The sequence below is a fragment of the Ischnura elegans genome, chromosome 1 (assembly GCF_921293095.1).
Source record: "Ischnura elegans chromosome 1, ioIscEleg1.1, whole genome shotgun sequence".
In the NCBI taxonomy this organism is placed as follows: Eukaryota; Metazoa; Arthropoda; class Insecta; order Odonata; family Coenagrionidae; genus Ischnura; species Ischnura elegans.
In genome coordinates, this window is record NC_060246.1 from 67,504,197 (window position 1) to 67,531,691 (window position 27,495).

The 27,495-nt window shown below is 34.6% G+C and overlaps 1 protein-coding gene across 7 annotated transcripts in view; it reads right to left on the reverse strand.

Annotated features, from left to right (window-relative positions):
• Nucleotides 1–27,495, reverse strand: part of LOC124162716 (obscurin) — a 260,560-nt gene that overhangs the window by 42,377 nt on the left and 190,688 nt on the right. For 6 of the 7 annotated variants that reach the window (XM_046539364.1, XM_046539373.1, XM_046539331.1 and 3 more), the window contains 14 exons: nt 26,190–26,453; nt 19,979–20,221; nt 17,903–18,044; nt 15,680–15,873; nt 13,824–13,948; nt 10,384–10,507; nt 9,047–9,182; nt 8,276–8,454; nt 6,965–7,070; nt 6,547–6,846; nt 5,038–5,325; nt 4,493–4,668; nt 4,238–4,343; nt 393–571 (listed from right to left, as the gene is read on the reverse strand). In XM_046539364.1, coding sequence (XP_046395320.1) covers nt 393–571; nt 4,238–4,343; nt 4,493–4,668; nt 5,038–5,325; nt 6,547–6,846; nt 6,965–7,070; nt 8,276–8,454; nt 9,047–9,182; nt 10,384–10,507; nt 13,824–13,948; nt 15,680–15,873; nt 17,903–18,044; nt 19,979–20,221; nt 26,190–26,453 — 2,562 coding nt within the window. The remainder of the gene's footprint in view (nt 1–392; nt 572–4,237; nt 4,344–4,492; nt 4,669–5,037; nt 5,326–6,546; nt 6,847–6,964; nt 7,071–8,275; nt 8,455–9,046; nt 9,183–10,383; nt 10,508–13,823; nt 13,949–15,679; nt 15,874–17,902; nt 18,045–19,978; nt 20,222–26,189; nt 26,454–27,495) is intronic. The other variant, XM_046539340.1, reaches the window with a different exon arrangement.

Here is a 27,495-nt window from a genome sequence, read left to right on the forward strand (position 1 = left end):
GGTGCGGTATACAAGAAAGAGACTCATATAATAATTTACATGGCAAGGTATTGAAAAGAAACTATGGTAGTTAAAAGGCAAGAATATTGTAATTAACAACATGAGCATTTAATTTCGGAATGTAGTTCAAATCTTACTGAATTAAAGGCATCAAATTTAAAAAAGATGGCCTCATAATATAATTATAAATATGTCCCATAGATTCCTCATAGAGAAAATTATTTAGTTTTAATTTAAAATATAGTTTTAAATTATAATATAACTCATTTCTTTCAATTCGCACATAATCACAGAAATGTGATATGAATTCTAAGTAGAGAATATTTATTGATTGAAACAGAATTGGATAATATATTGCCGTATAAAAATTGGAAAAAAGTAGGAATACTTACAATTGACACTCAGTTTACTACGAGTGCTGACTTCACCCATATTATTTTTTGCACGGACTTCATACTCCCCTGAGTCACTTTTTTTCACAATGTCAAAAGTGAGATTGTATTTATCTGATGATCCTTCCCTTTTTATGTGGATTCTTGTATCCACCTTAATTTCCTCATTGTCTTTAAACCTAAATAAAATATGGATGAAATTAAGAACATGGTATGGATATCTAAAGCATTAAAGTTTAAACTAAGGTCAAAAATCTTACTGAAATGGCATTAATGCTCTGAAGCATGGGAACAGTTATATTTTCTAAGGGGTATAATTGTAGTTAGCAATATCTCTGAACGAAAGATGCAAGGAAAATTTTGAAAATACTGCATATAGATAAGGATATTTTTAATATAATGGGAAATTATTGCTGAGTTAAATCATTTAACATTGCTTAACTGGTAGATATATATTAAGCTGAAAAAATTGCAAGCTTATAACAATCAAGTCAGATTAATTCTAGCAATGACTGCATCACTTGCAATACTACCAAGGAAACTTAAAAAAAGTAGGAATTTCAGCAATCTTGGGCAAAGTTTTGATTTCTACATGTCTCTTTCTAGATTTCAAAGTCACTTGTGGCAAAGATGAAAACAATTTAAAAATTCTACTAGGAGAAGATATTGTAGCGTACCGTACAGAAAGTAATTTTTTTAATTATATACCGAATGGGCATTTTTCGTATTTGCTCACGTTAGCGTGACGACTCGAGCAGGGGATAGTCATGGAATCGGACATAGCGTCCTGCAATGTGTCTATACATGAGTGTGAATGAGTCAGGTGTGTGGTGGCCGGTGTGTTGGCCCCAGTTATCTAGGACCAGCTAGTGACCCACTTATTTCCGGCCCCAGTGGAATCACCCTCCCTCCCCGCAAACCATTCCACCTGTGATTTTTCCCCTCCCGAGGGGTACAAATGCCTGAGAAAGGAATGCATCGACAGCATGATTGACTGGACGACTAAGGGGAAAATATTGATGTGCGTGATCGCCATCAAAGCTGGAAGCGGAGTATTTTTGGTGGCCAACGCTGGCATCAGCCCGGACGAGTTACGGCAGTGTCCCACGCCCGGTGCGAGAGGAGTTACCTCGGTGCCGTGGATCATCTGATCCACAACATTGTGCTACAAACCATTCCTCCGTTCCAGCCGCAACAGAAAACTGTAAGAATGTCGCAGTCGCGACTCTTATATCATCTGCTTAAGGTCAGACGACCGTTCATTTCCCCTAATCAGAAGGGAGAAATTGTTTTCTCCAAGACCTTAGTGCATCGCGTCCTTTCAAATAACATTGAGAAGTGCTCAGAAAAGCCAAGTTCAAAAAAACTTTATCCAAGGATACAAGTTGATAGTGGCCCAAATAATTCACATTGGATTTTTTTTAATAACTTGTACTATTTTGGAGGGTGGGAAGCATCACGTTCTCATCATCGTCATTATTTTTTTGTTGCGAAGTGGGATCATTTCAATCATATCATTCTCATCAGGGTATTATTCTTTTTGTTTTGTTTCATGAAAAATGTAACAATTCATGAAGGGTAAAATATATTTTGTATGTTTAAGAGTGAGTGATGGTTTGTTTGACTCCAGTATTCCTTTGCTCGAGACGATCGTGATTATCTCCCTCCAAACCACGTATGTGATGACGTGCTCTGTCACAATATTAATACCTTAAAATTTAATTTATTGTATCTACCTACATACCGTATAAGCGCGTGTAATAGGCGCACCTTTTTTCCCAGAAATTGCAGCCGAAAATGAGGGTGCGCCTCTTACACAAACTTATTATCTTCCCCCCCTCCCCTTCCCCAGTCGCAGGTCCAAGGGGAACTGAATGGCCATGGTTTTCCCTGTGAGTCAGTCATCTGAAACCCTAGGTCAAAAACAAGCGGCAGGCAGGGGAGTTTCTCCCTTAATTACGTATTTTTAAAATGCTCCTGTTTGATTTTCTTGTAAGCATCGTGCCGTCACGTCGCTACCCCAGAGGTGAATATGGAAAAGATCGCGCAGGGTTTTTCGCTCCGGAGGGCGCACTAAATGTACTGCCATGAGTGGGCATCCCGTGGCATTCGTACTGCATTTAGTAATCGCATATCAAACATAGAGAAACGGGTAGTTTTGAAGGACATACCTGGTTAATAGTCAACATCTGTCTTGCCGAGCAATTTCCATTAGGCTGAGGACCTGATTTTTCAAAAATCATTTTCAGACGCTGATATGAGGGTTATTGAAACTGAAAATTATATTGGTGTCAAAACCTGCAGTTTAAAAAATTTGAACGAGTGTGTTCATTGTTGAACTAAACGGTGGATAGAAGAAATCGGAAATGCTTATAAGTGAAGAGCGCTGAAGGAGAGGTCGAGGGGAAGGAGTGCACTCTCTCCCCTCTGTATTTCAACCTACAAGGCTATGACCGAAGGAGCAAGAGCACGTCTGATCTTGCATGCGACGTCGTTGCCTTCAAAGCGAAAGGGCGAAGGCACAGCAATGTGATATACGCAGTTTGCGTTGCCTGAAATTTCCACTCTGTCTCGTATTGTTTGAATGCGCCTATGCTACGCATGTTTCTTCCAAAATTGTGCTGTTTGGACTATGTTGAATATTAGTAGCCTTGTTTTAACTATAAACCTTTGCGTCAATCAATTAGAACTTAAAAATTTTTAATTCTTTCAGATATACGTCGCATTAGGTCTCTTTCTTTTTAGAACCTCGTGCGTGCCATACAATTGCTGAAAGATATTGAGATATCTTCGAGCTCAGTATGTGACTCACCTAGCATTTGGCCTCCAGAAACTAGGGGAATTGATCCTGGTAGACCGAAAAAGGTTAGTTGGTGAGATAGAGTAGGGATGAAACACGTTTCCATTGTTCTCCTGTAACTTGATATTTTCCAGGGGGGTGTCGGAAAGGAAAAAAAAATGGCAGAGGCATTGGCTGATGGAGGGCCGAGTGTGGTTCCGTTAAATCTGCGACGTGGTTATTATCCTACGGCCCTGACAATGAGCCCCGATTGCTGTCCAATCTCTTGGTAAGATTCATGCTATGTGCCAGTCGTGTTTTGCCTTAAAATTTTCTACGGCTGCAATTCTATTGCAATACTCCTGCCAGGGGTGCCAACTTACAAAAAATATTGGGGGGGCCAAACCAGGGATCTTGCCCCGGGAAATTTTTATAAGTAGTGAGTTTTAAGTTTTTTAAGCATTTTAGAAGAGTCATATGATCAACATTAGAACCCTGATAACTCGAATCTCGATATCTGGACACTCCGGGAAAAATCGACAAGCCAGACACATTTTTTCCTCACACCCATAACAAAATTTTGAGGGGGCTCGGGCCCCATTGAGTCGACGCCACTGACTCCTGCGATAGCTTTTGAACAAAATTGTTCGTGAGTAGGACAACCATCGTAGAGCAACGGCGTATGCGAAGAGAGGATCGGAACTCTTTCTATCCCTCTTATGCCGCTATTACCGCCACAGTTGTCAAAATTCCCAGCATACGTCAGCAACACCGTACGAAAGGATAAAAAAAATTCTACAATTTTTTTTCTTTATAGCTTTGATACTCAAAGTAGGGGTGTGCCTCTTACACGTGTGCGCCTCTTACACACGCTTATACGGTATTTTATCCATTTGTGTGCAATTTTGTTTGATTTTTTAAAAATTTATTATTATGGGTTTATTGTATGTGTGTTCATTATTTTCAATTGTCAAAGAAATTATTTGTATGACTATCGTTAATGGATTTTCCCATGAATAAATGAAATGAAACAAATTAAAATCTTCCAACGAAGACATTTTTTTACCATTTTACTTCAGGCTCAGGATTAGCGTAGCACTCAATTGTTAAAGTGAGACTGTCACCTTCATCAGCAGCCTTATCACTGAGGCCTTTAGGAAATCTTGGTTTACCTGAAAATATTAGCAGTATTAATATCTTGAATGAACTCATCATTTAAAAAATTTGGAGTCAATAAAACAGAAGAGGTTTCACAAAATAAAAAAATAGACCAAACTTATCAATAAAACCAGCACATCAAATAAATCAGAAATTCACATACACATCACAGAGAAGGAACAGCTGGAGTCACTCGATCCAAAATCATTAAAGACTTTGCAAGAGTACTTTCCAGACATTTCTGTGGTAACTTCACGGATGATGAGTTTAAAGTTGTCTCCTTCTTCTACCCTGGTGTATTCAGTTTTCTTTTCTGTGATTTCAACTTCATCCAGATACCTATTGGAGATTAAATCAAAGAATAAATGGCCAATGAAGAACACGAAAAGACACTACATAGCATTCATCAGAAAAGATTCATATATACAAGTGGTACATACGTGCATAATTTTGCAATGAGATAATTTTAGCTTAGTGATAGAGAACATGAAAGAGTAGAAATATTATTCACATTCAAATAAAACTTTATTATCAGATATTGATGTTTATTTTTCAAGAGATAATCAGCAATGGCATTATTTAAGAATGGCTCGACTTTAATAAATAAAATCAAACAGCATCTATAACAAGTTCACTCATTTATTTGAAACAAAATTAATTTTTTCAAAGTTTATGATGATTTCAAATGCAGGGGAAAAAAATATTCACCATTTGATATTTGGCTTCGGGTATGCTTCAACGTTCACCACAAACTCCACATCCACATCACCCTCATTTGCCTTAGCTTCTTTTGGCAGACCCAAGTTAAACTTTGGAGGGCAACGGACTCGGATCCTTCCAGAAGCCTCTTCTGATCCATGCTCATTGGTAGCCACGCAAGTGTACAAGCCTGCATCATCTCTAGCTGATCCACACAGAGTAATTGTATGTATTATTCCTTCATCGTTGATTTTAATTTTCTTTCCATCAGCTTTGATTTCCTTTTGGTCTTTTAACCTACAAAATAATAAAATCAGCTAAGAATGAGCAAAAAACAAAGCTTATATGATTAAATTGGAAACTTAGATATTTTATTAAAAACTTTTCATCATTGTCAATAATACAGCAACATATTCAACCAGCCTAATAGGATCTTTGGGGCCATTCATACCCTTGATAAAATTCTATTAATTCTTACAAAATACTAAGGAAGGAATTAGAATATTTTATGAAAAAGCAACAGGCATACATGTTCTTATTTTGAAAGAATTGAATGCATGCACTACAATGAGTAAAAAAAAGCTACACATTCTCGGGTTCTCAGCCAGGTTAATGCTGTCATATAAGCTTATGCTTCGAGAGACGACTTGTCTCCCATCTTCAAGGCCGTGTTACTCTTTGAAGTCAGCTTATACGATAGAATTAACCTGGCTGAGAACCCGAGTAGAATTCATCAATGGTATTCACCAGGAGAAATTCATTTAAAAGCTACACAATTTAAACATGTCATCATATTACAGAATAAGAATTTGAAATCAATTCTAGTCCATCAGATAGTAAATTAAATATCTCAGAACCAATGGGATAACTTAAAATGCTACAAGGTATAATTGTAGAACCTGATTTTACCAGGCTGAAGGGATCAAAAACTGCAAGCTTGGTAAATCTGAGTTCGTAAATTGAAATTTTCAATGAAATGCATCAGCAACATCCTAAAAACTTGTAACAGACACATTTCATTCTCAAATAACTGTGTGGAGTCAGAAATAGAGTGTCCTTAAGCTTAGTAGAATTCATACCATCTGACTTACCATTGTTTATAATATATAGTAAATGACAGAGCAGCTCAAACAATTTTGTCAAATAGAACTTCATCTGGTAAAAAGATGATGAGCTGCCTTGGTGGCATAACACAATATGCAATTAGTTAAAAGATATTCTTCCCAGCTATTGGATTGGCCACTAGGAGCCATATATCAACCTTGTATAGCTCAGTGAAACTAGAATCTATACCAAGAAAGCTCTGGCTTTGGCATTTATGTACTTGTATGTATGAAAAATTATCAAGTATAAGAAGGATTGGGACAGACCTTAGGTGCTCCTATAAGGAGGGGGGTTACTTCTGGCTCCTAATAGAGCAATATATGTCTTCCAATGAATTTGCTCATTCAAGACTAAATTCCAATAGCATATGAAAACCGACAGGAGATGGATTCCTCAGTTCACAAAAATACTCACCACTTAACAGCAGGGGCTGGATAACCTTCTACTCTTGCTTCCAGAGTGACAGATTCTCCCTCTCCAATAATGGTTTCAGGAGCAGGTGTTCGCAAAAATTTAGGAGGTGAATTTACTGTTAACTTCCAGAATATTGAACTCTGACTGAGTTCATTAGTGGCTACAACTGAGTATGATCCAGAATCTTCAAGTTTAGTTGAGGTGAGGGTAAGCGAGTGACTCATGCTTTGCGACGTGTTGCCCTTCTTGGAACCTATCTTTACTGTTGCTGATGCAGACACAGGTTGCCCATCTTTGTACCTGAAATAAAGGAAGTGATACCAAATTATTCTTTGTTTCAGCTAATCAGAGCCATATAATTTCCGATTCTAACTGCATCGAATTCCATCAGTTTAAAATAAAAATATATTCATCATACCATTTTAAGTCAGGTGCTGGGGATCCTTCAACTTCTACTGTCATTTCCATAGTTTCCTGAACTCTGCATACCATATCTGTCAACTTGGTAACAATTTTGGGTGGAGCTGAGAAAAAAAAATCATTGCCATTCATTGGGAATGGTTGCAACAGTGTCACTGCAATTTCATTGGAGACAAAATAATGGGAGCTGATTGCAAATGGTTTGACACTATAAATCATTCTCCTCAACAGACGCCAGTTTTGCAAAACATTCTTCTGGATAAAAAATACTAAGTACGCTTTAGTTGATATACACCAGAAAAGTAGGGCAAAATTATGCAGTTTCAATGCAAGGCAACATACGAGGTGTGTTCAAAAAATATCGCGACTTTTGTGTTTTTTCAAAAATTATTTATTTATTCATGAATATCTATTTTGTCCCCTTCAAAGTAATCCCCATGAGATATTATACACTTGTGCCAACGGTTTTTCCAATCTTCGAAGCACTCCAAAAAATCATTTTTTTTAATCTTGTTCAGCTCCTCCTTCGATGCCGTCTTTATCTCGTCAATCGTAGCGTAACGTCGTCCTTTCATGGGTCTCTTCAGTTTAGGGAACAAGAAAAAGTCACAGGGGGCCAGATCTGGGGAATACGGTGGCTGCGGCATCATTAGTGTGTTATTTTTGGCCAAAAAGTCGCGCACAAGCAACGATGTGTGAGCAGGGGCGTTATCGTGGTGCAAAAGCCAATTTTTGTTCTTCCACAAATCCGGGCGTTTCTGGCGGATTGCTTCGCGCAAATTGCGCATAACTTGCAGGTAATATTCCTTATTGACCGTTCTACCCTGTGGCAAGAACTCATAGATATTCATGAATAAATAAATAATTTTTGAAAAAAAACAAAAGTCGCGATATTTTTTGAACACACCTCGTACATCAGCCTTCAAAATGAGTCACAAAGAGATGTAAATTTTCAAGAGCCAATAGTTGAATGCAGTAATGCTTGAATAAACTTCATCTCTCCTTGGCGTGCCATCCATAAATTATTTCTTCTTCCATTGTGAAAATGCCCAATGATAAATTTTTTAACAAATGAGCAATTTTTTTTACTAAAAATATGGTGTGATAATAGCTAATTCTAGCACTTGATACAAGCAAATCCATCAGACCAGATGGAGTGTAGTACACAGTAAAATGCACTAAAATGAACTAAATTACATTCGCATTGATGGATTTTTGTTCAATAAATCCAAGTGGGACATAATAAATAAAGATAAACTGAAAAGGGATGAGTCTACAAATGTACATATTAATATTTGGGATTACTCACATTTGACAGATAGATCAATATAAGAGACATCTTCTCCAATTTCATTTTTGGCAACAATTTTGTACTTCCCTGCATCTTCAACAACCACACCCTTGATAACCAATGACATACTTTCTTCATCTTCATACAGGAAGCGATGCCTTCCACCAGCAGTAACTTCTTCACCATTCTCTTTGTACCTAAATAAAACACAAAAGCACTTAATTATTTCAAACCAACAAGCATCAATTTAGAAACACTTCCAAAAGGCTAAATCATAAATAAGAATCATTTCAATCCTTATATTAAAATTTAAGTCAGAAAATACACTAGGATATCCATAAAAATTTGTCAGTGTTTAGTGAACAGGCCAGGGAAAAAGAGCATGAAACTCCATAACTTCCAAATAATTCATGAGGAAATATTATCCATACTACAAAGCTTCATACATCATAATGAATTTCACACCTATTACTGAGACAAGACATCTATTTTTTTCAAAATAATAACACTAGTAATGGTGCAAAGCAAAGCATGTTTAAGTATTCTAGTAAGTAATTAAAGTAGTTTTAGCAATTCTCAAATCATTCATTTAAAAATATCTACTTTCTTTTCTTACAAATGAAAAATAGACAAATATTACAATGTTGTACAGCAGTCAAAGGAAGATAAAAATTAAATCAATCAAAACATTAACAGACAAGAATTGGAAACTACAGCCAAATGTATAATCAATGACTAGACAAAGAAAAGCCATAGGTAAGAAAACAAATGAAGTATGCACCAACATACCATTTCACTTCCGGCTTCGGATATCCAGATGCCTTAAGTTCTAACATAGCAGAGCCACCAACGTTGACCTCAGTGGTCTTCATCTCCGTGCTAATTTTGGGCATTTCTGGTTCTCTCATCAGCTGTTTAACTGAACCTATGCAATTATAAATATAAGGTTTTCATATTTAAAAATTGAAGTTTAAAATGATTTTATATAATTTTTAAAAAGAAGTGTTAATCAGTATCACTTTAAAATTATCTTCAGGGGATCACCAATGAATTTATTAATATGCATGAGGAACCATAAAGTTAGCCATAACCAGTCAAATTTCCAATCTGTTGGCAGTCTGGTGAGCCCTTGCTCTAACCTATTAAAGGTAGTCCTGCTCTTTTATTTCCTTATATTGCTACATCTGTAAGTAATTGCTGAGTAAAATTTTGAGTTATTTGAGAAAGAAATTGGGTTTAGGCAGCTCTTGAATCAACTGTGGAAAAACTTTTGCTGGAACAGAAATAAATCAAATATTGCATGATTAACTTCTTCGTAATGGAAGTTTCTACTTTGATCAATTTATTTGAGGATCTTAAAAGTGTAAAATAATCCTTATCTTCCATATCCTCGATGAAAGAATGATCACCTAAGTTAGGCCACTTTCAGACAGTCCGGTTTTTGACATACACCATTCACTGGCTTCCGTCGACAATTACTGGTGTGGGTTGGAGCCCCTATACATTCATGTTGCAAACACTATCATACCGTAACAGCTGGAAATGGATACCATGACATCCATGCCACAATGCAACTCCATCCATGGTGAATTTCAATGTATATGATGGCACACATTAAGGCTCAAGGTTACACCAGGCTATGGCTATATACACTGTAGCTTCCCTTTCACCCTGACTACTCATGAAAAACTCAACAGATACAAACTGCCTTTAAGATGCACACAGTCATTGTTAGCTGCAATGCCTGGGGTGCACCTAGTACATGAGTTTTCATAATAGTTCCAGATTAAATAAATCCCTTCAGAAACAAAAGAATGAGAATGATGGAAAAAGATGACTATTCAAATTACCAAAACTCAAATTATAACAGATGTTACAAAATTCCTTCTTAGCAAATTATGGATTTTGGTAGCACACATAAAATATGAGAGATAAGAACAGTCCGGTAAATAGCAACTAATGTATGAGTAAAAAAATGTTTTTAGCCGGGAAGGCGATGGTAGAGTTAGCTATAGAAACATTCAAATTAATGAACCCAATCAACTCGTCTGAAGCCAAAAGAGAAGTTCATTGGTACAATTCACCAGGAAAGTATAAAATCACATATTAAATATAAATAAAATTACCTTTAACAGTCAACTCTGCACTGCAAGATATTTTTCCAGATGATGTCTGTGCAACACATGTGTATAAACCGGCATCTTCAGGTTTGACATGCTGGAACACCAAAGCTAGGGAATCCTCTTCATCCTAATTGGAAGAAAATTCTCATCAATATTAAAAAAAATTATTTTTGCAAGTCAGTAGAAAATTATTTAATATTTTACAGCTACACTCTTTAAAAGTATTCAAACCAAAAAGTTCTTACAAGACTACCAAAGTAGATCATATCAAACTGAAATTATTGGCTTCATAATTAAATTTGAATCCCAAAATGTAAAAATTCAAATGGAGAATAATGGTAAAAACATAATTACAAAAATTACCCCTATTTATGGAATTTTCTCTTAACAGGGGCACAACCCCGATCCACTTTGCATGCACCAGAGTAAATGCCTGATTATTTGATAAAAAAATTAATTCTAATTTTAGGGGTCTCCTTTCAAAGTGGCATATACATTGACCCTTGCACAAGCTATACAACTACTGATTTGTAGATTTTTATGAAAATTAATTTAAAAAGTTACAGACGGGCATGTAGCCAGAAATTTGCTTAGGATAGAGGTTCGTAACTATGCGGATTGCCTATAATGATATGTAAATGTCAATTCCCACACAATACTGCCATAGTTATTTTGACATAAAATCCAGTGGCAAAATCCACCTGATTATTTGAAAAATTTTAAAAACAAGGATTCTGACAGTAGTAGTGTATCTGATTTCGAGCAAATTTATGATAATATTGGATCTGAGTCCCTCATACCATTCCACAATTTTTAGTAGGTAGTAGTGAGGAATCTGAGGGTCAATGCCCCTAATGGCTAATTGCATCATCCTGTATCACAGGCAGTTGCTACAACAGGAACATTTTTGGGGAAAAAGGGGTAATTAAAAACCCCCAGAGCCTCCCCCTGGCTATGTGTGTGGTAACAAGACAATATTTGTGAAATTTGAGCATAGTTCTTAATAGGTGAACAACTACTCCATTTACAATACATAAAGATACAGCATTAACAATGCATTTCTGTTTAAGACATGGATGGAGCTTAAAACTGATACATATTCAAAGTGGCCTGTTTGTGCGACGTTTTTTTTAAGAAAAAGGTCATTGACTGTATACTTTGACCCTGAATATCTCAAAATAGTTATTATTCCAATCAACTGCTATATTCTCTAAAAATATCATAAGAGCTAATTAGTGACATCGTCTTCAAAAGTATTTATGGCTGCATCACAACACTATCAAAACTACGAGTATAAAACATATTTCAAATATTAATGTTTTTAAGACAAAATTTAAAAAAATTCTACAGCCTAAGGGTTATTACAATGTAAATGAATTTTTGTCTGATAGTTTATGACAACATGTATGTTTTGATGTCCTCCCTGACAATGTTCTATGTCACATGTTTGACCCATAGAACAATAAAGATATTTATTTATTTATTTAAAAACAAATACAGCCAGTCCTAGAAAAGCACATAAATCCTTTAAGAGTTGAAGCGGAAGTTATTACCCATTTTTTACCACCATCCAAGCAAAGTCATCATGAGGACTGAAGAACAGAATTGATATTGTTGATAAAGGTCTTATCAATTTTATGACAAAAATTTAATTTCTCAAGTTAAGATGTCAGGAGCTATTTTTAGAACAACTATGGGGAAAAAGAACATTACTTATTTCATTCTCTCAAAATGAAAGAGCAGTTACTGACAATGGTGAGTTTAAGTCTTATCACAAGCACAGTTGATTAATTATGCATGATACATGCCATTCATATGACCATTGCTACAGCTGCAACTGTTTAAAATATCAAAGAGCATAAAATTCCTTCATGTCAGACAGTTTAATTTTATCGAAAATATTTTTCTCACTTGGATCAAGGTTCTCTTTCTGTTGCTAAAAGCCATTACCTAATCAGAATGAGATGATATGTGTGTTGTTAACACTGAATATGGCATATGATACAATGAAATGACTTTAAATTAATATGACTCCATGAGGGGCAAAATAATAATCTCATATTTTATTTTTGTGATCCCTAAAAGCTGTTTATTTCAAACGATCCTGGAAAAACAACTCAGAAGAAGACTGTGACAAAGAATGACTGATTTTCATGCAATATAATTAAGAAGGTAAACAGACAGCAGGAAAGAATGGGAAAAGAAGTTCAAGAATGAAAAAATATATATTTTCACTCTGACATTGAGTAATAAATAGCTTGCTCATTTATCCAAGAACTTACATAGAGTTTCAATTTAGCCTTTTGCTGAATGTATGGTGTGCTGTTACTTGAAATACAAGGTGTGATCAAAAAAAGACTGGACTGATTTTATTCTGCGTAAACCGTTCAACGGATCTAAACGAAAAAAATGCACTATCTTGTGACACATCTGACGACTAAAATGAAAGGTGTTGTATTTGTTCATGTCGAGTCGTTATGAAGAAGCAGCGATACGTGACCAAACATGTTTAGCAACGGCAGCATTGAAGGAGCTACAGGAACAGCATGTGTGCATGAAATTTTGTTCCAAGCTTGGCAAAAGTGCTAAGGTAATGATTGAAATGATTCATTAAGCCTTTGTTAATGAAGCTAAGAGTCGAAGCCAGTGTTTTGAGTCGTACAGTCATTTTAAATTGGACAGAACCTTGACAGATGAAGATTCACTAACGGTTCAGCCTTCCACATCGACAGACCCCAATCACATCAAATTGGTGAACAGCTTGGTGTAGGAAAATCGCTGTTTAATTGTTAGGGATATAGACGAGGAAGTGAATATTAGTTTTGGATCCAGACAGAAAATTTTGATAGGCATTTTGGGCATGATGCCTGTAGCATCAAAAGTTGTTCCTCATGATGGTATTTCCACCACGATAACGCGCAGGCTCACACGCTGATCGTGACAGAGTTTTTCGCCAAAACCAGAACTTCCTTGATTACGCAGCCACCCTACTCTCCAGACGTGGTTCCATCAGACTTTTTTGTTTCCAAAGTTAAAATCACCTATTTGACTCTATTTTGGACATTAAAACTAACTGTGCGGCGGACATGAAGCAGATCCCTATGGTGGTTTACCAGGCAGGGTTCGAGAGCTGGAAAAAATGTTGGCAAAGGTATGTTGTCAGCCAAGGCATGTACTTTGAGGGTGACAAGTTTAATTAAGAGGTATCCGTCAAAATAAACAAGTTATAAAATCAGTCCAGTCTTTTTTTTGATCACACCTTGTATTTTCACTCTAGGATGTGAAATGCCAACATCATAACCACATTGATTTTTTTCAATTAAGACTCCTCACTCTCCATCCATTAGCAAATGTGATTACAAGTTGACTGCAATAATTCATGGCCTTTAAGTACACTACCTTTGATGAAAAATAAAAGCCTTTTCTGGTAAAGATTAACATACCTTGAAGAGTACTTTAAACCTTTCCTCAGGATCAAAGGGCTGTCCATCTCTTAACCATGTAAAGGTTGTCTTTCCTGATGCAAAATCTGTTTCATCTCCTAGACCAGCGAATATAGTTTTTTCATCTGTAAAAAATTTAAGAGAGAGAAATCAAATGAGTGAATGTTAACAACACAGCAATTTAGAGAATTTTCACCACCCTATCATCGGCAGCAGCGAACACAGGCATTAGTAGCAAGTGGATTAAGTAGGAAAACAGTGAGGGACTTGTTGAGACTGATCACTGGGCAATATGATAATGCTTGGTTAATTCAGTATTAGGTATTCTAAATTAGATCATCATTACGAATGGGGCTCATCAATGCCAACGTGCTAAAAGATGCTCCCTTTAATCATAGAATCAAGACAATAAAAAAATGGCAAATTCATGCAACCAAAAAATTAACTACAATAAACTCCCAAATATATGTGTGTGGATTATCCTTGCATGATTTCATTTCCCTTCCATGATTTTCTTGCATGAAATCCTTTGATGTTTTCCACGATCTCTTTAAAAAGTAAAATCAGACCCAAAAACATAGGGGCAGTCGTATTTTAATGAAGGACATACAAGGCTTATTATTACGATTAGAATTCCCTTCGTAAAATGGAATTATTTTCTTTGCTTGTTGACATGGATTGCTTAAAGTTTACTTAGATGTCTGCTCTGACATTGGAAAAGAGAATGAGTGGTGGGAAAAAATTCTCGATTAATTTTTAAAAGATTTCTTCAAAGGCTAACCAAGCATAAATTATGAGAAATATTATCTACAACCTTGAAATGTAAATTTCTTATGGCAAATGTACAATTACATATTGTCATGGTCTCGCATGGGGCTGACTACAACCCAAGGGAACAGTAGATTTCATTGCACTAAGGTATGTTTACCCCAAAACCAGTCAAGGTCAAACAGGAGATGAAGGAAATAGCAGAAGTGAAGGTAGTGGGGGCAGTGGAAGCAGAGATGAAGTAAGAAGAGATTGCATGAGTCACAGCCAGTGTGTAGACAGTTTGCTGGAGTATTAAGGGTCATGAAAATATGAGTACAATTACGTTATTGCCACTAAAAAGATTGTGGTCAGTTGAAGAAAGCCCTCAACGAGCCATGGAGGCAATAAAAAATAACAGCCTATGCGCACAAATAATAAATTGTTTGATTTTTGTACATTATGAATATTGCAAGAAATTAAAGTGAAAGTTTGGATTATTTGTGTTTTCTGATTATTCGAACTAGTGGTCACAGGGAGTGTGCCCACGTAATGGGTGGAGCACTTGACTACTAACCAAAGGGTACACCATTCAAATCCCAAGGAAAGCCTTAGGGAAGCCACAAACAAAAATCGTGGAAATGAAAAGTGGTCCACGGAGAGGAAATGGCCCCCTATTCTGCATGCGTTATTTTCATATACCTATGGCTTAGTCTTGGGTGAATTTTACTCTCACAAATACAAACCAACCATCAGGTTGAAGCATTGACTGAGTGCGAATGAGTGAATGGTGGCCACTTAAAATCCATCTGGCTTCATTATAAAAAAATGCTCAATTCTTTTAATGCAAATCAGAATCATGAGATGACAATAAAAAAAAAAAAAAAAAAAAAGAATTCAGGAATACATCAGACACTACTGAATGTCAGCTTATACGAAGAATCTGAGAATGTCAGCTCATAATAAAAGACTCTGAGAAATAATTAACTTTGGATTAAATAAACTCCGAACTAAGGCTTAAGTATCACCTTAAGCTAAAATATATCCAGTTGCTTCCAACTCTGACATATTTGAGCAACAGCATGAACAAGAGAAAAATAATCACTCACCAGTTACAGTGACTTCAGCTTCACACGTAGCATCACCATATTCATTGAAAGCATTGCAGCTGTACTTTCCAGCATCAGCTTGCTGCACATCAGTGATGACCAACTCATAAAAGCCTTTCTTTTTACCATGCTCCCGCACCACATGGACTCTTTCTTCAGTGTTTTCAGAGCGAATTTCTTTTCCATCTTTGTAGCTACAAGAGAAAATCAAACAATAATAAAAACAATACCATTTTTTTTATTTTAGCAGCCAAAATACGGTCTGCCTGAAATTAAGTCCTCTCCTATATTTAACTAGTTTGAACATGCACACACAACCAAGCCCTAGGCGGAGGACAATCCACCTTGAAGGGTTTTAAACCAGCAACCTCCTAATTAGCAGGTGAGGACTTTATCCTACTACCATCAAGAAAACTGCAACTTCATAGCTGATGAAATTAAAATAATGATGAAATATCACGATATTCTTATTGCATTATCAAAATAGCTCACAAATTTCTACATTAAAAGTGACAAGGGACTCATTAAAGAAATTCATGAAAATTTCAAAATATGTAGATGTTCAACCCCTAAACCAGCATGATTAAGCTTCATATTTTTTTATTTTAAATTTAGAACAGATTTCAAAATAATGGTCAATAGAGTGCCCAATTTTGCCACAGAATCCTCGGAGTGCATTGTGTCACCTGTTAAAAGTAGCTAACCCATACATATGTACATGTATCCAGTATATGTATTCAGTATATGTACAACAGAAGCTGTTTTTTTCCAAATGGATAGGTATCAGTCATAATTTTCAATACCAAGTTTTCAAATTTTAACAAATAAACAACAAAGCTTTCATTTTTTCTTTGGGTATAGTGACCATTCTATACAACTGAAAAAATATACATGTAGTGTAATAAATAACCTTAAAGGAATTTTACCTAGTCAATGCTGAAGAAAAAAGTACTCAGACAAGTCAATGAGGCGGGGAACTAGCTTGGTAACGAATACTAGCCTGCTAATTTGCACTGATATTTGTCTCTTCAGATTTCAGCACCATGGTATAACTGAGTGATTTTCCTATCTCCTGCACTAAAATTTTTTGCCATGACTTCTAATGGCTATAAAACATGCCTTCATCAGGATAATTAGAAAGATCAATGTGCATTTCTGGTTACCAAAGGCCCACAATTACAATCAGTCAGAAAGGACTGTATAAGGTCATCTAACAATTGCAAATGGGCCTGTAACTTTCATGATGAGATTTTAGTGCATGCATTCATTAAAAACAATTATTTTCCAAAAAATACCACTACTCTGAATGAAAAAGGTGAGTTTTTTTATTTTTGATAAATGCAATATGATTGATATTTTGGACAAATGAATAATAGTAAATGCAAAAATATTTTTAAAAAAGTTGTATGCCTCGGTCAATCCTCAATGGCACGAAAAAATATAATTTCCACTACTAACTCGACCAAAAACTTTAACACCATAGCAAAGCCCACATATGGAAATGCTGAGGGCGAAAACAATTTATTTCATTACAACTGTCTTTCTTTACATTCTGAGGCCAATTTCAAATCACACTTCATGATATCAAACTAGCTATTCAATAACATCACTGAATTGGTTTTTAACCACTGCAAAAACTTTAAATTAAGCTGGAATCAATAATATGAGCATTCATTAAAAGTAGGAATTTTGATGAGTTTTTGTGAATGGTTAATGACTGGCACTATGTAAAAAATGGTACCTCCTTCATTATGTGCATGCCTATTCTAAGTGGGCTCCCTTGAACTATCATGTCATGCCTAGCCCACCTTAATGGATAGGGAGTGTGAAAAAATTCATTGCAAATATCAAATTAGCCAAATATTCTTCTGTCAATAGCCTTGGAAATATTTTTAGCTATGAATAATGATCACTCAAAATATTTCCCATTATTTTGCTCTAATAAGCCAATTCTAGCATTTAGCAACTTTTTTGAGATGGAAAATGCAAGGGTAAAAGAGAGCAGCTCATCTGAATTTATATTAGCCTATTTGCTTGCAAAGGTGGCGATTCACTGTACTGTAAAAATTGGCCCTCTACCACAAATACGGCAATTTGCCATTTTTGTTAACCAGTAAAGGCATATTGTATTCTCGAATAAATGGTACTTTTGGGTAAGCAAATACCAAAAAATATGGTAAGGCAAGTGGGTTAAAGGAAAATGTAATAAAATAATGCACTCACAATCTCACTTCTGGATTGGGATTTCCTTTAACTTTGACCATAAAACGAAGGTATGTGCCCTCCAATAAGTTGGTATCCTTGAGAAGTACCAAAAATAATGGTGCCTTATCTTCTAATCTCCTTTTCCGTTCTTCAGGAGTTACTGTAAGAATAATTTCACATCAACTTCCGCAAAACACTACATTTTATGAAATGAGGTGAGGTTCATGAATAAAAAAGTAGATATAATCTAAATGAGTACCATGGCATATGATTTTTATTAGAAATATTAATGGGTGATAGAGAGATATAGAGAGATAGATGAATCCCTAGAGATTGTGGCTACACAATTTGTGACACATGGTTACACACAGTGATGGCTTGATATCGAGGAATAGAAATTGGTCAAACAGTTACCGTATTTCTCCGAATATAGTCCCCCCCCCCCCTAATTTTGAGGCTTCATTTTTGGGAAAAGTTAAAAAAATGCGTTCGAATATAGCCCCCCCCCCTTTACTTTTACCACAGGCATTTTTGAAAAAAAAAGGGGGGGACTATATTCAGACATATACGGTACTTAAGGTAAAATATAATTGATTAAAAGTATCCATTGTTTCTAAAAAAAGGAATAATTACACCTGGATTGCTTTTCATTCCCTTTTCAAATTTGCCGTACAATATTCCAAGAAACATCTTATCCGATTTATATTTAATCGTGCAACTTAGATTTTCTAACACCGGTAGCAGTTCTTATTTGATATATCCCTATCCAAGCAATCAACTTAGGTAAAAGCTACTTCCACAATGAGTTTTTATCATATTTGAGTTAATTGATTAGTCTACAATATGACTATGATTACATATTATCCCATAATTTACGGCAATTCAATGACATATAAATAACATAATTAAAAATGGTAGTAACTTTGTTGAGGTGACGTTTGATTTGATTACTGATTTGAAATTGATTATTGATTGATAGTGCATTATTATATTGAAATGTAAAAAGATAGAGATGTCTTAAACCCCTTGAGCATTAAAACTAAGTTGGCATGTATGGTACATTTGTACTTTAATCATGAATGCCATGCTCTTTGACATTTCCCATGATAAGTATACTCTTCAGATAAAGTAACTGGAAAAAAATATGACTTTCAATGCAAATAATACCAAGCAAACACCTCAAACTGTTTATTGCTAACTAATTGTAAGTAAAAATTACCTCAATGTGACAATTATTCAAAATGGTCAAGGGGTAAATTATTATACACCGATACTTTTCCTTTAAAAGTGGTAATAAATTTTTTAAAACTCAAAGGGTACTCATTATCAGGAATTTGATTCTTCCGTCAGCGGTTAAATACCCTCTGTGCCCAGCCTCAAAGCTTGCTACACAAGCTAAGCAGTTCATTTTATAGAAGTATTTTTATGAATCAAAGAAGCATACAAAAAAATCAAGGACTAAAAAATGAAAATGGGAATGAAGAAAAGTATTTTAGTACAAAAAATTCAATTTAAAGGGTAAGAGTCAGATAATATAAAAGTGTATAACACCCTTAGGTACTTCAAACTAATACAGCAATCCATGGCAGGGCATAAAAATGGTTTATAAAAGAAATTTTCATTCGATAATGAATAACAAACATAGATTGGCATTTCATAAAGGAAAAGGATGATAACATGTAGCTGTGCAACAATGGGCGTACCCAGCAAGGGGCAGGAGGGGGCAGCTGCCCCCCCTCGAAGCAAAAATCGCAAATGTTTTTAAGGAAAATAATATTTTTTCAAGCAAATAATTTTAAAAACTAATGAAGAGCTGTAACAATTTCATTAAAATGTCGATTTCATTCACCTTTTCCATACTTAAATCTTACCTACGACTTGAACAACCATGGCTTGCTCCCCCACCCCTAGTTTTGATCCTGAGTATGACCTTGTGTGCAACCAATAATTAACTTGAGGGAATAAAAAATATGGCCCCAGAGACCATTGCTACAGTAGAAGTGAAAACATGCTTAAATATTAATATTGAGCCTCATTTTCAATCAAAAAATAAGTGCACATAAAACTAATAATATTTGACAAAAAATTGCTTACACTCTTGGACGATAAGTTGAGCAGTTGATGAATTCACACCATTGTCATTTGATGCAAGAGCAGTGTAAAGACCCGTGTCTGACTCTCTGCAGTGCATGATTTCTAAGCTATGCTTCCTGTCTTTGTTGATCATTTTGATGCGGTCAGCAAGCTTATCATCAAGATTGCGATTATCTTTCAACCATGTAACACTGGTCGTTGATTCTGATTCAAGTTCACATTCAAATGTGGCTGTTTCACCAGCTAATTAAACGAGAGAAAAGAAAAATCAGTAGCATACCACAAATTGAACTCTCAATCACCTTTTGTTCAAATGAAATCAAGAATTTTATAGCTAAAGAGAAGAGATACGACTTTAGCTTTGTTATCATTTACACTTCAGAATCAATATCTGAATTTCAAGGTTAAAACTTGCAAAAGGATATGGTGATTCAATTGTAATTTCTTAAAAGTAAATTTTTCATTAATGTGTATATTTTCATAGTAAAATAACTCAAATATTCATTCCTTTAGTAAAAAGGATACTGCTACGTAAAAGTAATAGGTATAAGATAAAAATAGAAATTACAATAGTAATTGAAAAAAATAAAATTTCTGAGGATTCTTGGATGATATGTGATGATGGTGGAAGAGATGAGATGAATAAGAGATTTTACTCTCAATTCTTGCATTATAAGCCTAACTTCTTTTTAGCTTTTTAAAGTTATTAGGTAACTTATGAGTACACCTTTAACTAGCATAAAAAATAAAACTGGGTGGCATTTTGCAAGCATAAAAAATTGTGCAAATAACCAACAAACATGAATAAGCTGACTCCACAATGTCTAAGCAGCAGAAAAACAGCAATTGAAGTGAAAAAGATTGACAGTAATAGAAGGAGACAATGTATGGTGAAATTTCAAATTACTGAATTAAAATAAAACAACATTCAACAGTGAAGTAAAACTCAGAAACTCTAATTGAAAACATGTATAATTAATAAAAAAGCATATTTTAATGATAAATATTTCTCACACACTAGCCAAATTATTCAAGGAAATTTTCAGGATACTTGGATTGCAATATCTTATTTGAAATTGAACATAAAAATAAATATAGAATGAAGGGGATGATTTTCCTCCGAAAAAATAATTTAGAAACATGGGTTATTCCTTTCAGCGTTTACCATAGTAAGTACAAGAAATTTAGAAAAAAAAATATTGCAGGGAATCTACCTACATAATTTTCTGTATTTGCATTAGACACACAGAAAATTTGAGCCTCATATGTGGACGTCACCACAAATTACATTATATCATTGTGTGGGGTAAAGGAAGGACACTTTGTGTCTGGCATGTCCGCCAGATTTAGAGAGTAATATGTAAATCTACAGTAAATCAAGATTAACAGTGTTCAGAAGGAGCAACTTCCCTTATACCCATCTGAATGAGTGACAGGCATGACCTCACATAACACTAACATAACAACAATATGTAATTATCAGAGAACCATTATATCACATGCATTTTTATCAATTGGTAAAAATGGTATCATATACAAAATGTGAAATACATACTCTTCAAGGACAAATGTAGTCATGCTCTGTGGATAGGGGAAAAACAAGAGGCTTCTTCATTGGAAATACATGATTTAGCATTACTATGAGAATTAACATAGGTAATGATTTTTCTACAATTTATGTTTTCCTGCATCAATAATCATAAATATGACTACATTATTCACAGAGACTTTTTACATGGTCTACATCACTAATGACAATGTTGTACACGGAGAATGAAAGTGCTCCATCACAAGAATAACAGTAAAAGATGAATATATTCACAAATGTTCTCTATCACTTAAATGCAAAAACTGGAATCATATGTGGTACAAGGTACTTGTAAAATATATGAAGGGGAAAATACATGGGTAATGAAATGTTCAAACATTGATCTAAAATAATTTTCCCAACCAGCATAATGACCGTAATGTTATTCCTAGGTAGGGGAAATATGTACCTACTATAAGCACAAAAAAAGGTATTGTACTGAACTTCAAGTATTTGCATTAATTCTGCCATGTTTATTGTTTACTCCTTTTTTGTTTGAAAACAAAATGTATTTATGAATTGGAAAATGCTCAAATGTCAAATTTAATCTATTAATGCCAACTGAGTTAAGAAAAACACAAAAAATAGGACAATACAATCAATGTATCTCATTCAAGGCCAGTGTTTGACCGTTTCCCTCATTTTTTTATGAAGAAAAACATACTACAAATGCTTGAAGTTTGGAATACATACTACTTATTTTTACAATGATGATGATGATAGTGGTTAACCCTGATTGTAGAATTAATTACACTATTGCTAGTTACCATCATGAGTGTAAAAGAGTAACTACTGATAAGAAGGTAGTGTTAAGCGTCTAAACCAAGACTCTCTCGTAGGCCCTTTGCATTCGATCTGTGATAGCATATCAGGTCTCCAGCTTGAGGCGACCAGAGAATGGGTGTGTTGACATATTTGTTGTCTCGAGAGGTGAGCATGGAAGAGGGGGGGGGATCATCCCCAAGAGTCGTAAGAATTTCCCTTGTGGAGGACAGGCTGTAATAAGAGCACATCAATGAGGAGTTGGGGGAGGAAAGTGAATCTGCAGGTACAGTTGTATTCCGTGATTTCAGCGTACTCCATTCACTCAATTGAATAATTTGAACCAAACTCCTGACTTGTTCTCTTACCGTATCTTCCCCAAACCCATTCCTTGAAGTCGAAATCTTACAGTAGTAGCATTATGAAATATTCCCAACATAATAAATTTATATAATCAATGAGTAACATGAGAAAAAGATATACAGTGGGTCTAAAAATACACCCAGGCTATGAATTAAGAAATATGTAGCATAGGATTCCTTAATTATCTCACCAATTCCCAGCCCTGATGATGGAGGAGAACTAGCTCCCAGAAAGTTTTTAGAAGCAATGAAAGACATTTCTTTGGTTCCCTATAAAGTTGAAATTGAGTCTTCTACTGAGGTATCATAAGTCTAATCCCCTTCAATATGAATTGGAGAGCAAAAAGTCAGTGGCAGAAAACACTATAGCTCAGTGGAAAACTTGAGAATTCTTGCTAATAAATGAGGAAATAATTAATAATACAATGATATTCATAAAATGTATGTGAAGCTAACTTAAAATATTTCTTGAAGAATTCTCCTGATCAATGGATGACAGACCCTTGCCTTTTTTTTAGGTAATAAATTGAAGTTTGGAATATGTACTACTTATTTTTACAATGATGATGATGATGCTAGTGGTTAATCCTGATTGTAGAATGTACCTAATTCAATTTTTTATAAATTCATCAAATGCAATGCAAGAACTTTCAGCTAAGTTATAAAATACTACCAAGGAGAGATCCTTGCATCAGACATTATAAATTGAAAAAATAAGGTTTTAAATTAAAATGCAATGAATGAATACAAAGGACCATCTTTCACCTAATATATTCTAAAAGAATCAAACCTACCATACAAAATGTTGATTTTTTCCTTTACTAATCTTCCCTAAATTCACATTCACAACTCATGCTAACTCTAGAAACATATGACCACGTTCCGGGCAACAAAATTGCCATATTTTGCCTCAAGGACTTTGAGAGGTTGGCTCATTGTTTTCTGCAGTGCCTTCGTGGTACATTTGCAATACTTCACAAGGATAATGCATCCCAATGAGTCCTGATATGCGGCTTTGTAAACAAATGGCTTTATAAATATTCATCGGTTATTTTTAAAATTGCTGGTTAAGCTGTTGAAATAAATACTTTCATAGAAGAGCCATCTTAAAGATTACCATATTTTCAATTTCCACCAAAATTACGGAGGATAAAGGAAGTGGCTGACTCCCCCCCCCCCCCCCACTTCCTCTCCTTAACCCAGCACTGTATATTTGAAATTTGTGTTGGTCTGCTCTTAACTTGCCAAGTTGAAGAGAAAAATGATATCCTACTGCCTCTGAAGGGAAAAATGAGAACTAGTGGTTAAAGGAGGAAGATAATATACCTATACGCAATTTGAGTCAGCAACCATGATAAGAGATTGAAATTATAAGGATAATGCACATTTTTCCAATCGACATAGTATAATTTCAAAAATTATACTTAAATGATAGCTATCATGACTTAAAACATTTGCTGCTAATAAAACATAACTAGTAGGTGTAAGTAGAGTCTGAATTCAAGAGTCCCCACATACTGGAGGATATTTAATGTACATAATCAACAGAATTATTATGATAAAAAATGTTTAAACATAGGAATGTTTATAAAGAAATGCCTTTAAAAAAATGATTGGCTGGCAAATGATATTGCAAGAAACAATGAGTACATATTTCCGTGGTACAGGCACATAAAAGACAAAGCATGACATAGAAATAGAGGCCAATAATTTAGCTAATCATTTAGCAATCATGAATGCATTGTATGTCCTTTTCATCAGCCATTTGAGCTTCTCCTTCCATTATCAAGTGTAATCAGTGCTCAACTATACCAGCTAAATATGCTGGGTATGAACCAAGCAATGGCAATCGTACAACAATGGTCCTTTAAAAAAATTTGGAGTCAATTTAACCTTCAGCAAGAAGACAAAAGTGGATTGGTATCGAACATTTTTCTTAACTTTTAGCATACAAAATGAATGAAATGCTAATGAACATCCACGAAAAAGGAAATTTTTGAAATGGAAATCTGTATTTTACATGTTTTCTTCGTTTCATGTATTCAGCAACAATGATAAAGAATCATGACACTGGAACCTGAGACTTCACAATAATGTGTACAATATATTTCAAATTCATATTACACGTAATTGTGCTGAATGGCTCTATTGAAGAATATATTGGTGGCACTTCGTGATATAATGGTGGCTTCATTTCAGTAAGGCATGGGTAATTTTCCTATTTGTGAAGTTTGTTCATTATTAACATCATATTAGGAGAAAGTGATATGGATGAGTCCCATTTAGAGCGAGTATCATTAAAATGAACTTAATTAAAAACATTTTGCTCATGAAATATTATAGTTTTGATCCCCATTATTTTTATGGTGCTAAGGGCAGTGGAAAATAGTGAGAGAATAGTCACTATAAAGGGAAGACTACCCTTATCGACTACTCATGGAATAAAAATTCTACAAAGTCATATTTGAATTTGTTCCCTACGAGAAACATATAAATGGGAAATGATACATTTACCCATGCACTTTAGCCTGTTTCAAATTATACTAGACCTTTAACAAGAGAGAGGATTTAGGTAAGTATATCCATGATCTAACTTAAGAATGATGCCAATGATCCTGGGACATATCACATTTGAACATCTGGAAAGTTAGTTAGCATGGCCCCTAGGAAGTTCTTATTAAAACAACAGACTATCGCATTTCTAAATTAGCAAAAAGCAATGATATGAGCAAACTTGATTGTTTGGATCCTAGTTCCACCAAGGACCAAGTATCAAACCCTCTAGGAAGTCTTGAACCGATTATGAGACCATGTATCCCAGCAAGAATAATGGCTTTTATGCTTCTTGATAAGAATATAGGCTCCATTTTACATGGTGTGGGGAGGCTATCAATTAAGTCAGTAGCCTGAACTTAAGGCTGGATCCAGTATTTCATGAAACAGGCTTCCGAGGTGCTTTTTGATTTAATTGTCAAATTTACATAACAGGTCGAAATTAAATTATTTTTAGTATAGAGGTTCACTGAAAATTCACCTTGAATAACAATTTAAGAACATTTGAGAACTGATGGAAAACTGTAATCATGAATGGTATATTTTTAATAAAAGAAAATTGCTGTCAATCACATTTTAGAGAAATTATGCTGATTTCCACAGTCCTTTAGAAACATTTACTACTAGTATGATAATTATTTATTCATTAAAAATAATTTAGAGGGAATGAACTATAAGTTCATCATGAATTACACAAACATTAAGCAGGTAAACCCTGATTTTCACCAAGCAAGCTCCTCAAATTAATATCAACATCAATATTATTAATAGCCAACTAGGTTTAAACACATATATATGCTGTTTTATACTGAAAATTACTATTTTATTATGTACTTAGCATTCATTATTCTCAGTTCCCATTAATGATGCTTGCATATTTTTCATGGTACTTGCACTAGTAAGTGATAAAAAAATACTGCCTAGAGGAACAATCTATTGTACTCACGCTCGCAACTGAAGCCCTCGATGGTCCTCATAAAGACAGGCTTTTTATCAGAGCCAGTGCTACTACCCCTAATAAGTTTAGGGGAAGAAGGTATTTCTTCAATTCTAAGGGCACCATTTTCTGATGTGGCTATCCCATCACTTTCAAATCTGACCGACGATGTGCGTAAGGATGAAGACCTTCTTGCAGATGCCGAAGATGAGGATTCCACATACACTTCCTCCTGAGTGCTTGCTGCATAGCTGGCAGATATTGACTGGTATTCTGGGACATAATATTTTGATAGTAGTGGTAGCATAGGTAAATGGAGATTGCACAAGGCAATTTTGAGGAGATGATATTAATGATTGGAGTGTGATTTAAAATTATGACTAAAATAAGGGAGATTAACAAAAGGATTTTTATAAAATTATGAAAATACAACTTTCAGTTTGCATTAAGAATTTATTAGTCAATAAGTCTACAAAGAGTTTAGTTAATAATGAACTACAAGAAAGTTCTACTAATGCATAAGACTTAGGATATATGGTTATTACTTTATTGACTAATTTAACAGAGTGGTTAATATTTTAATGATTTTATCTATTAGGTAAATAATAGGCAAGTGGATAAAGATTTTCAAAAGATGAGGCTATGAAGTTGGGTGAAGCATGATCTTAAGTGTCACAGCGTTCCTATGACTAAAATGCATAAAATATCACTGATTTACACAAACACTTTAAAAATTCCTGAGAAAACAAAATACAGAATATGGAAAAGTTAATGAACACACATTTAAAAGTTCTTTTTGAATGAAATGACTGACTGCTCGCTCATTTGCTAGAAAATATTAACTAGTATACTACTGGTAAATGAGATAATTACTTTAAAACTCTTTTGTCACTCATAGACAAAGAAATAAGGCAGTAAAAATTACAAAAAGACACTAATATGATCCTCCAAAAAACAATTTCATTTGAATGGACACAGTAAAAGTATTATAAAATCAAAGATTGGAGAATGCTAATTTGAAATGCAAAAAAAACTAAAACCAGGCATAAATTAAAAAAGGTAATAATAGAAGTCGACATTATTTTAAAGTAAAATTATATAAAAAAAATTGAAAAAATTAATATAAAAAAGACTACTGAAACCAGAAACTACAAAAACTTTTCTAATTATTTCAAATAATTAACACAATTGAGCTAAAATGAAATGTCTACTGATGGTGAAATATAAACAGCAATATCATAAATTATGCCAAAAAAGAAAATGACACAAATCATTACAAAAAGCAAGGCAAAGCTAATCATTAAATGCACCAATT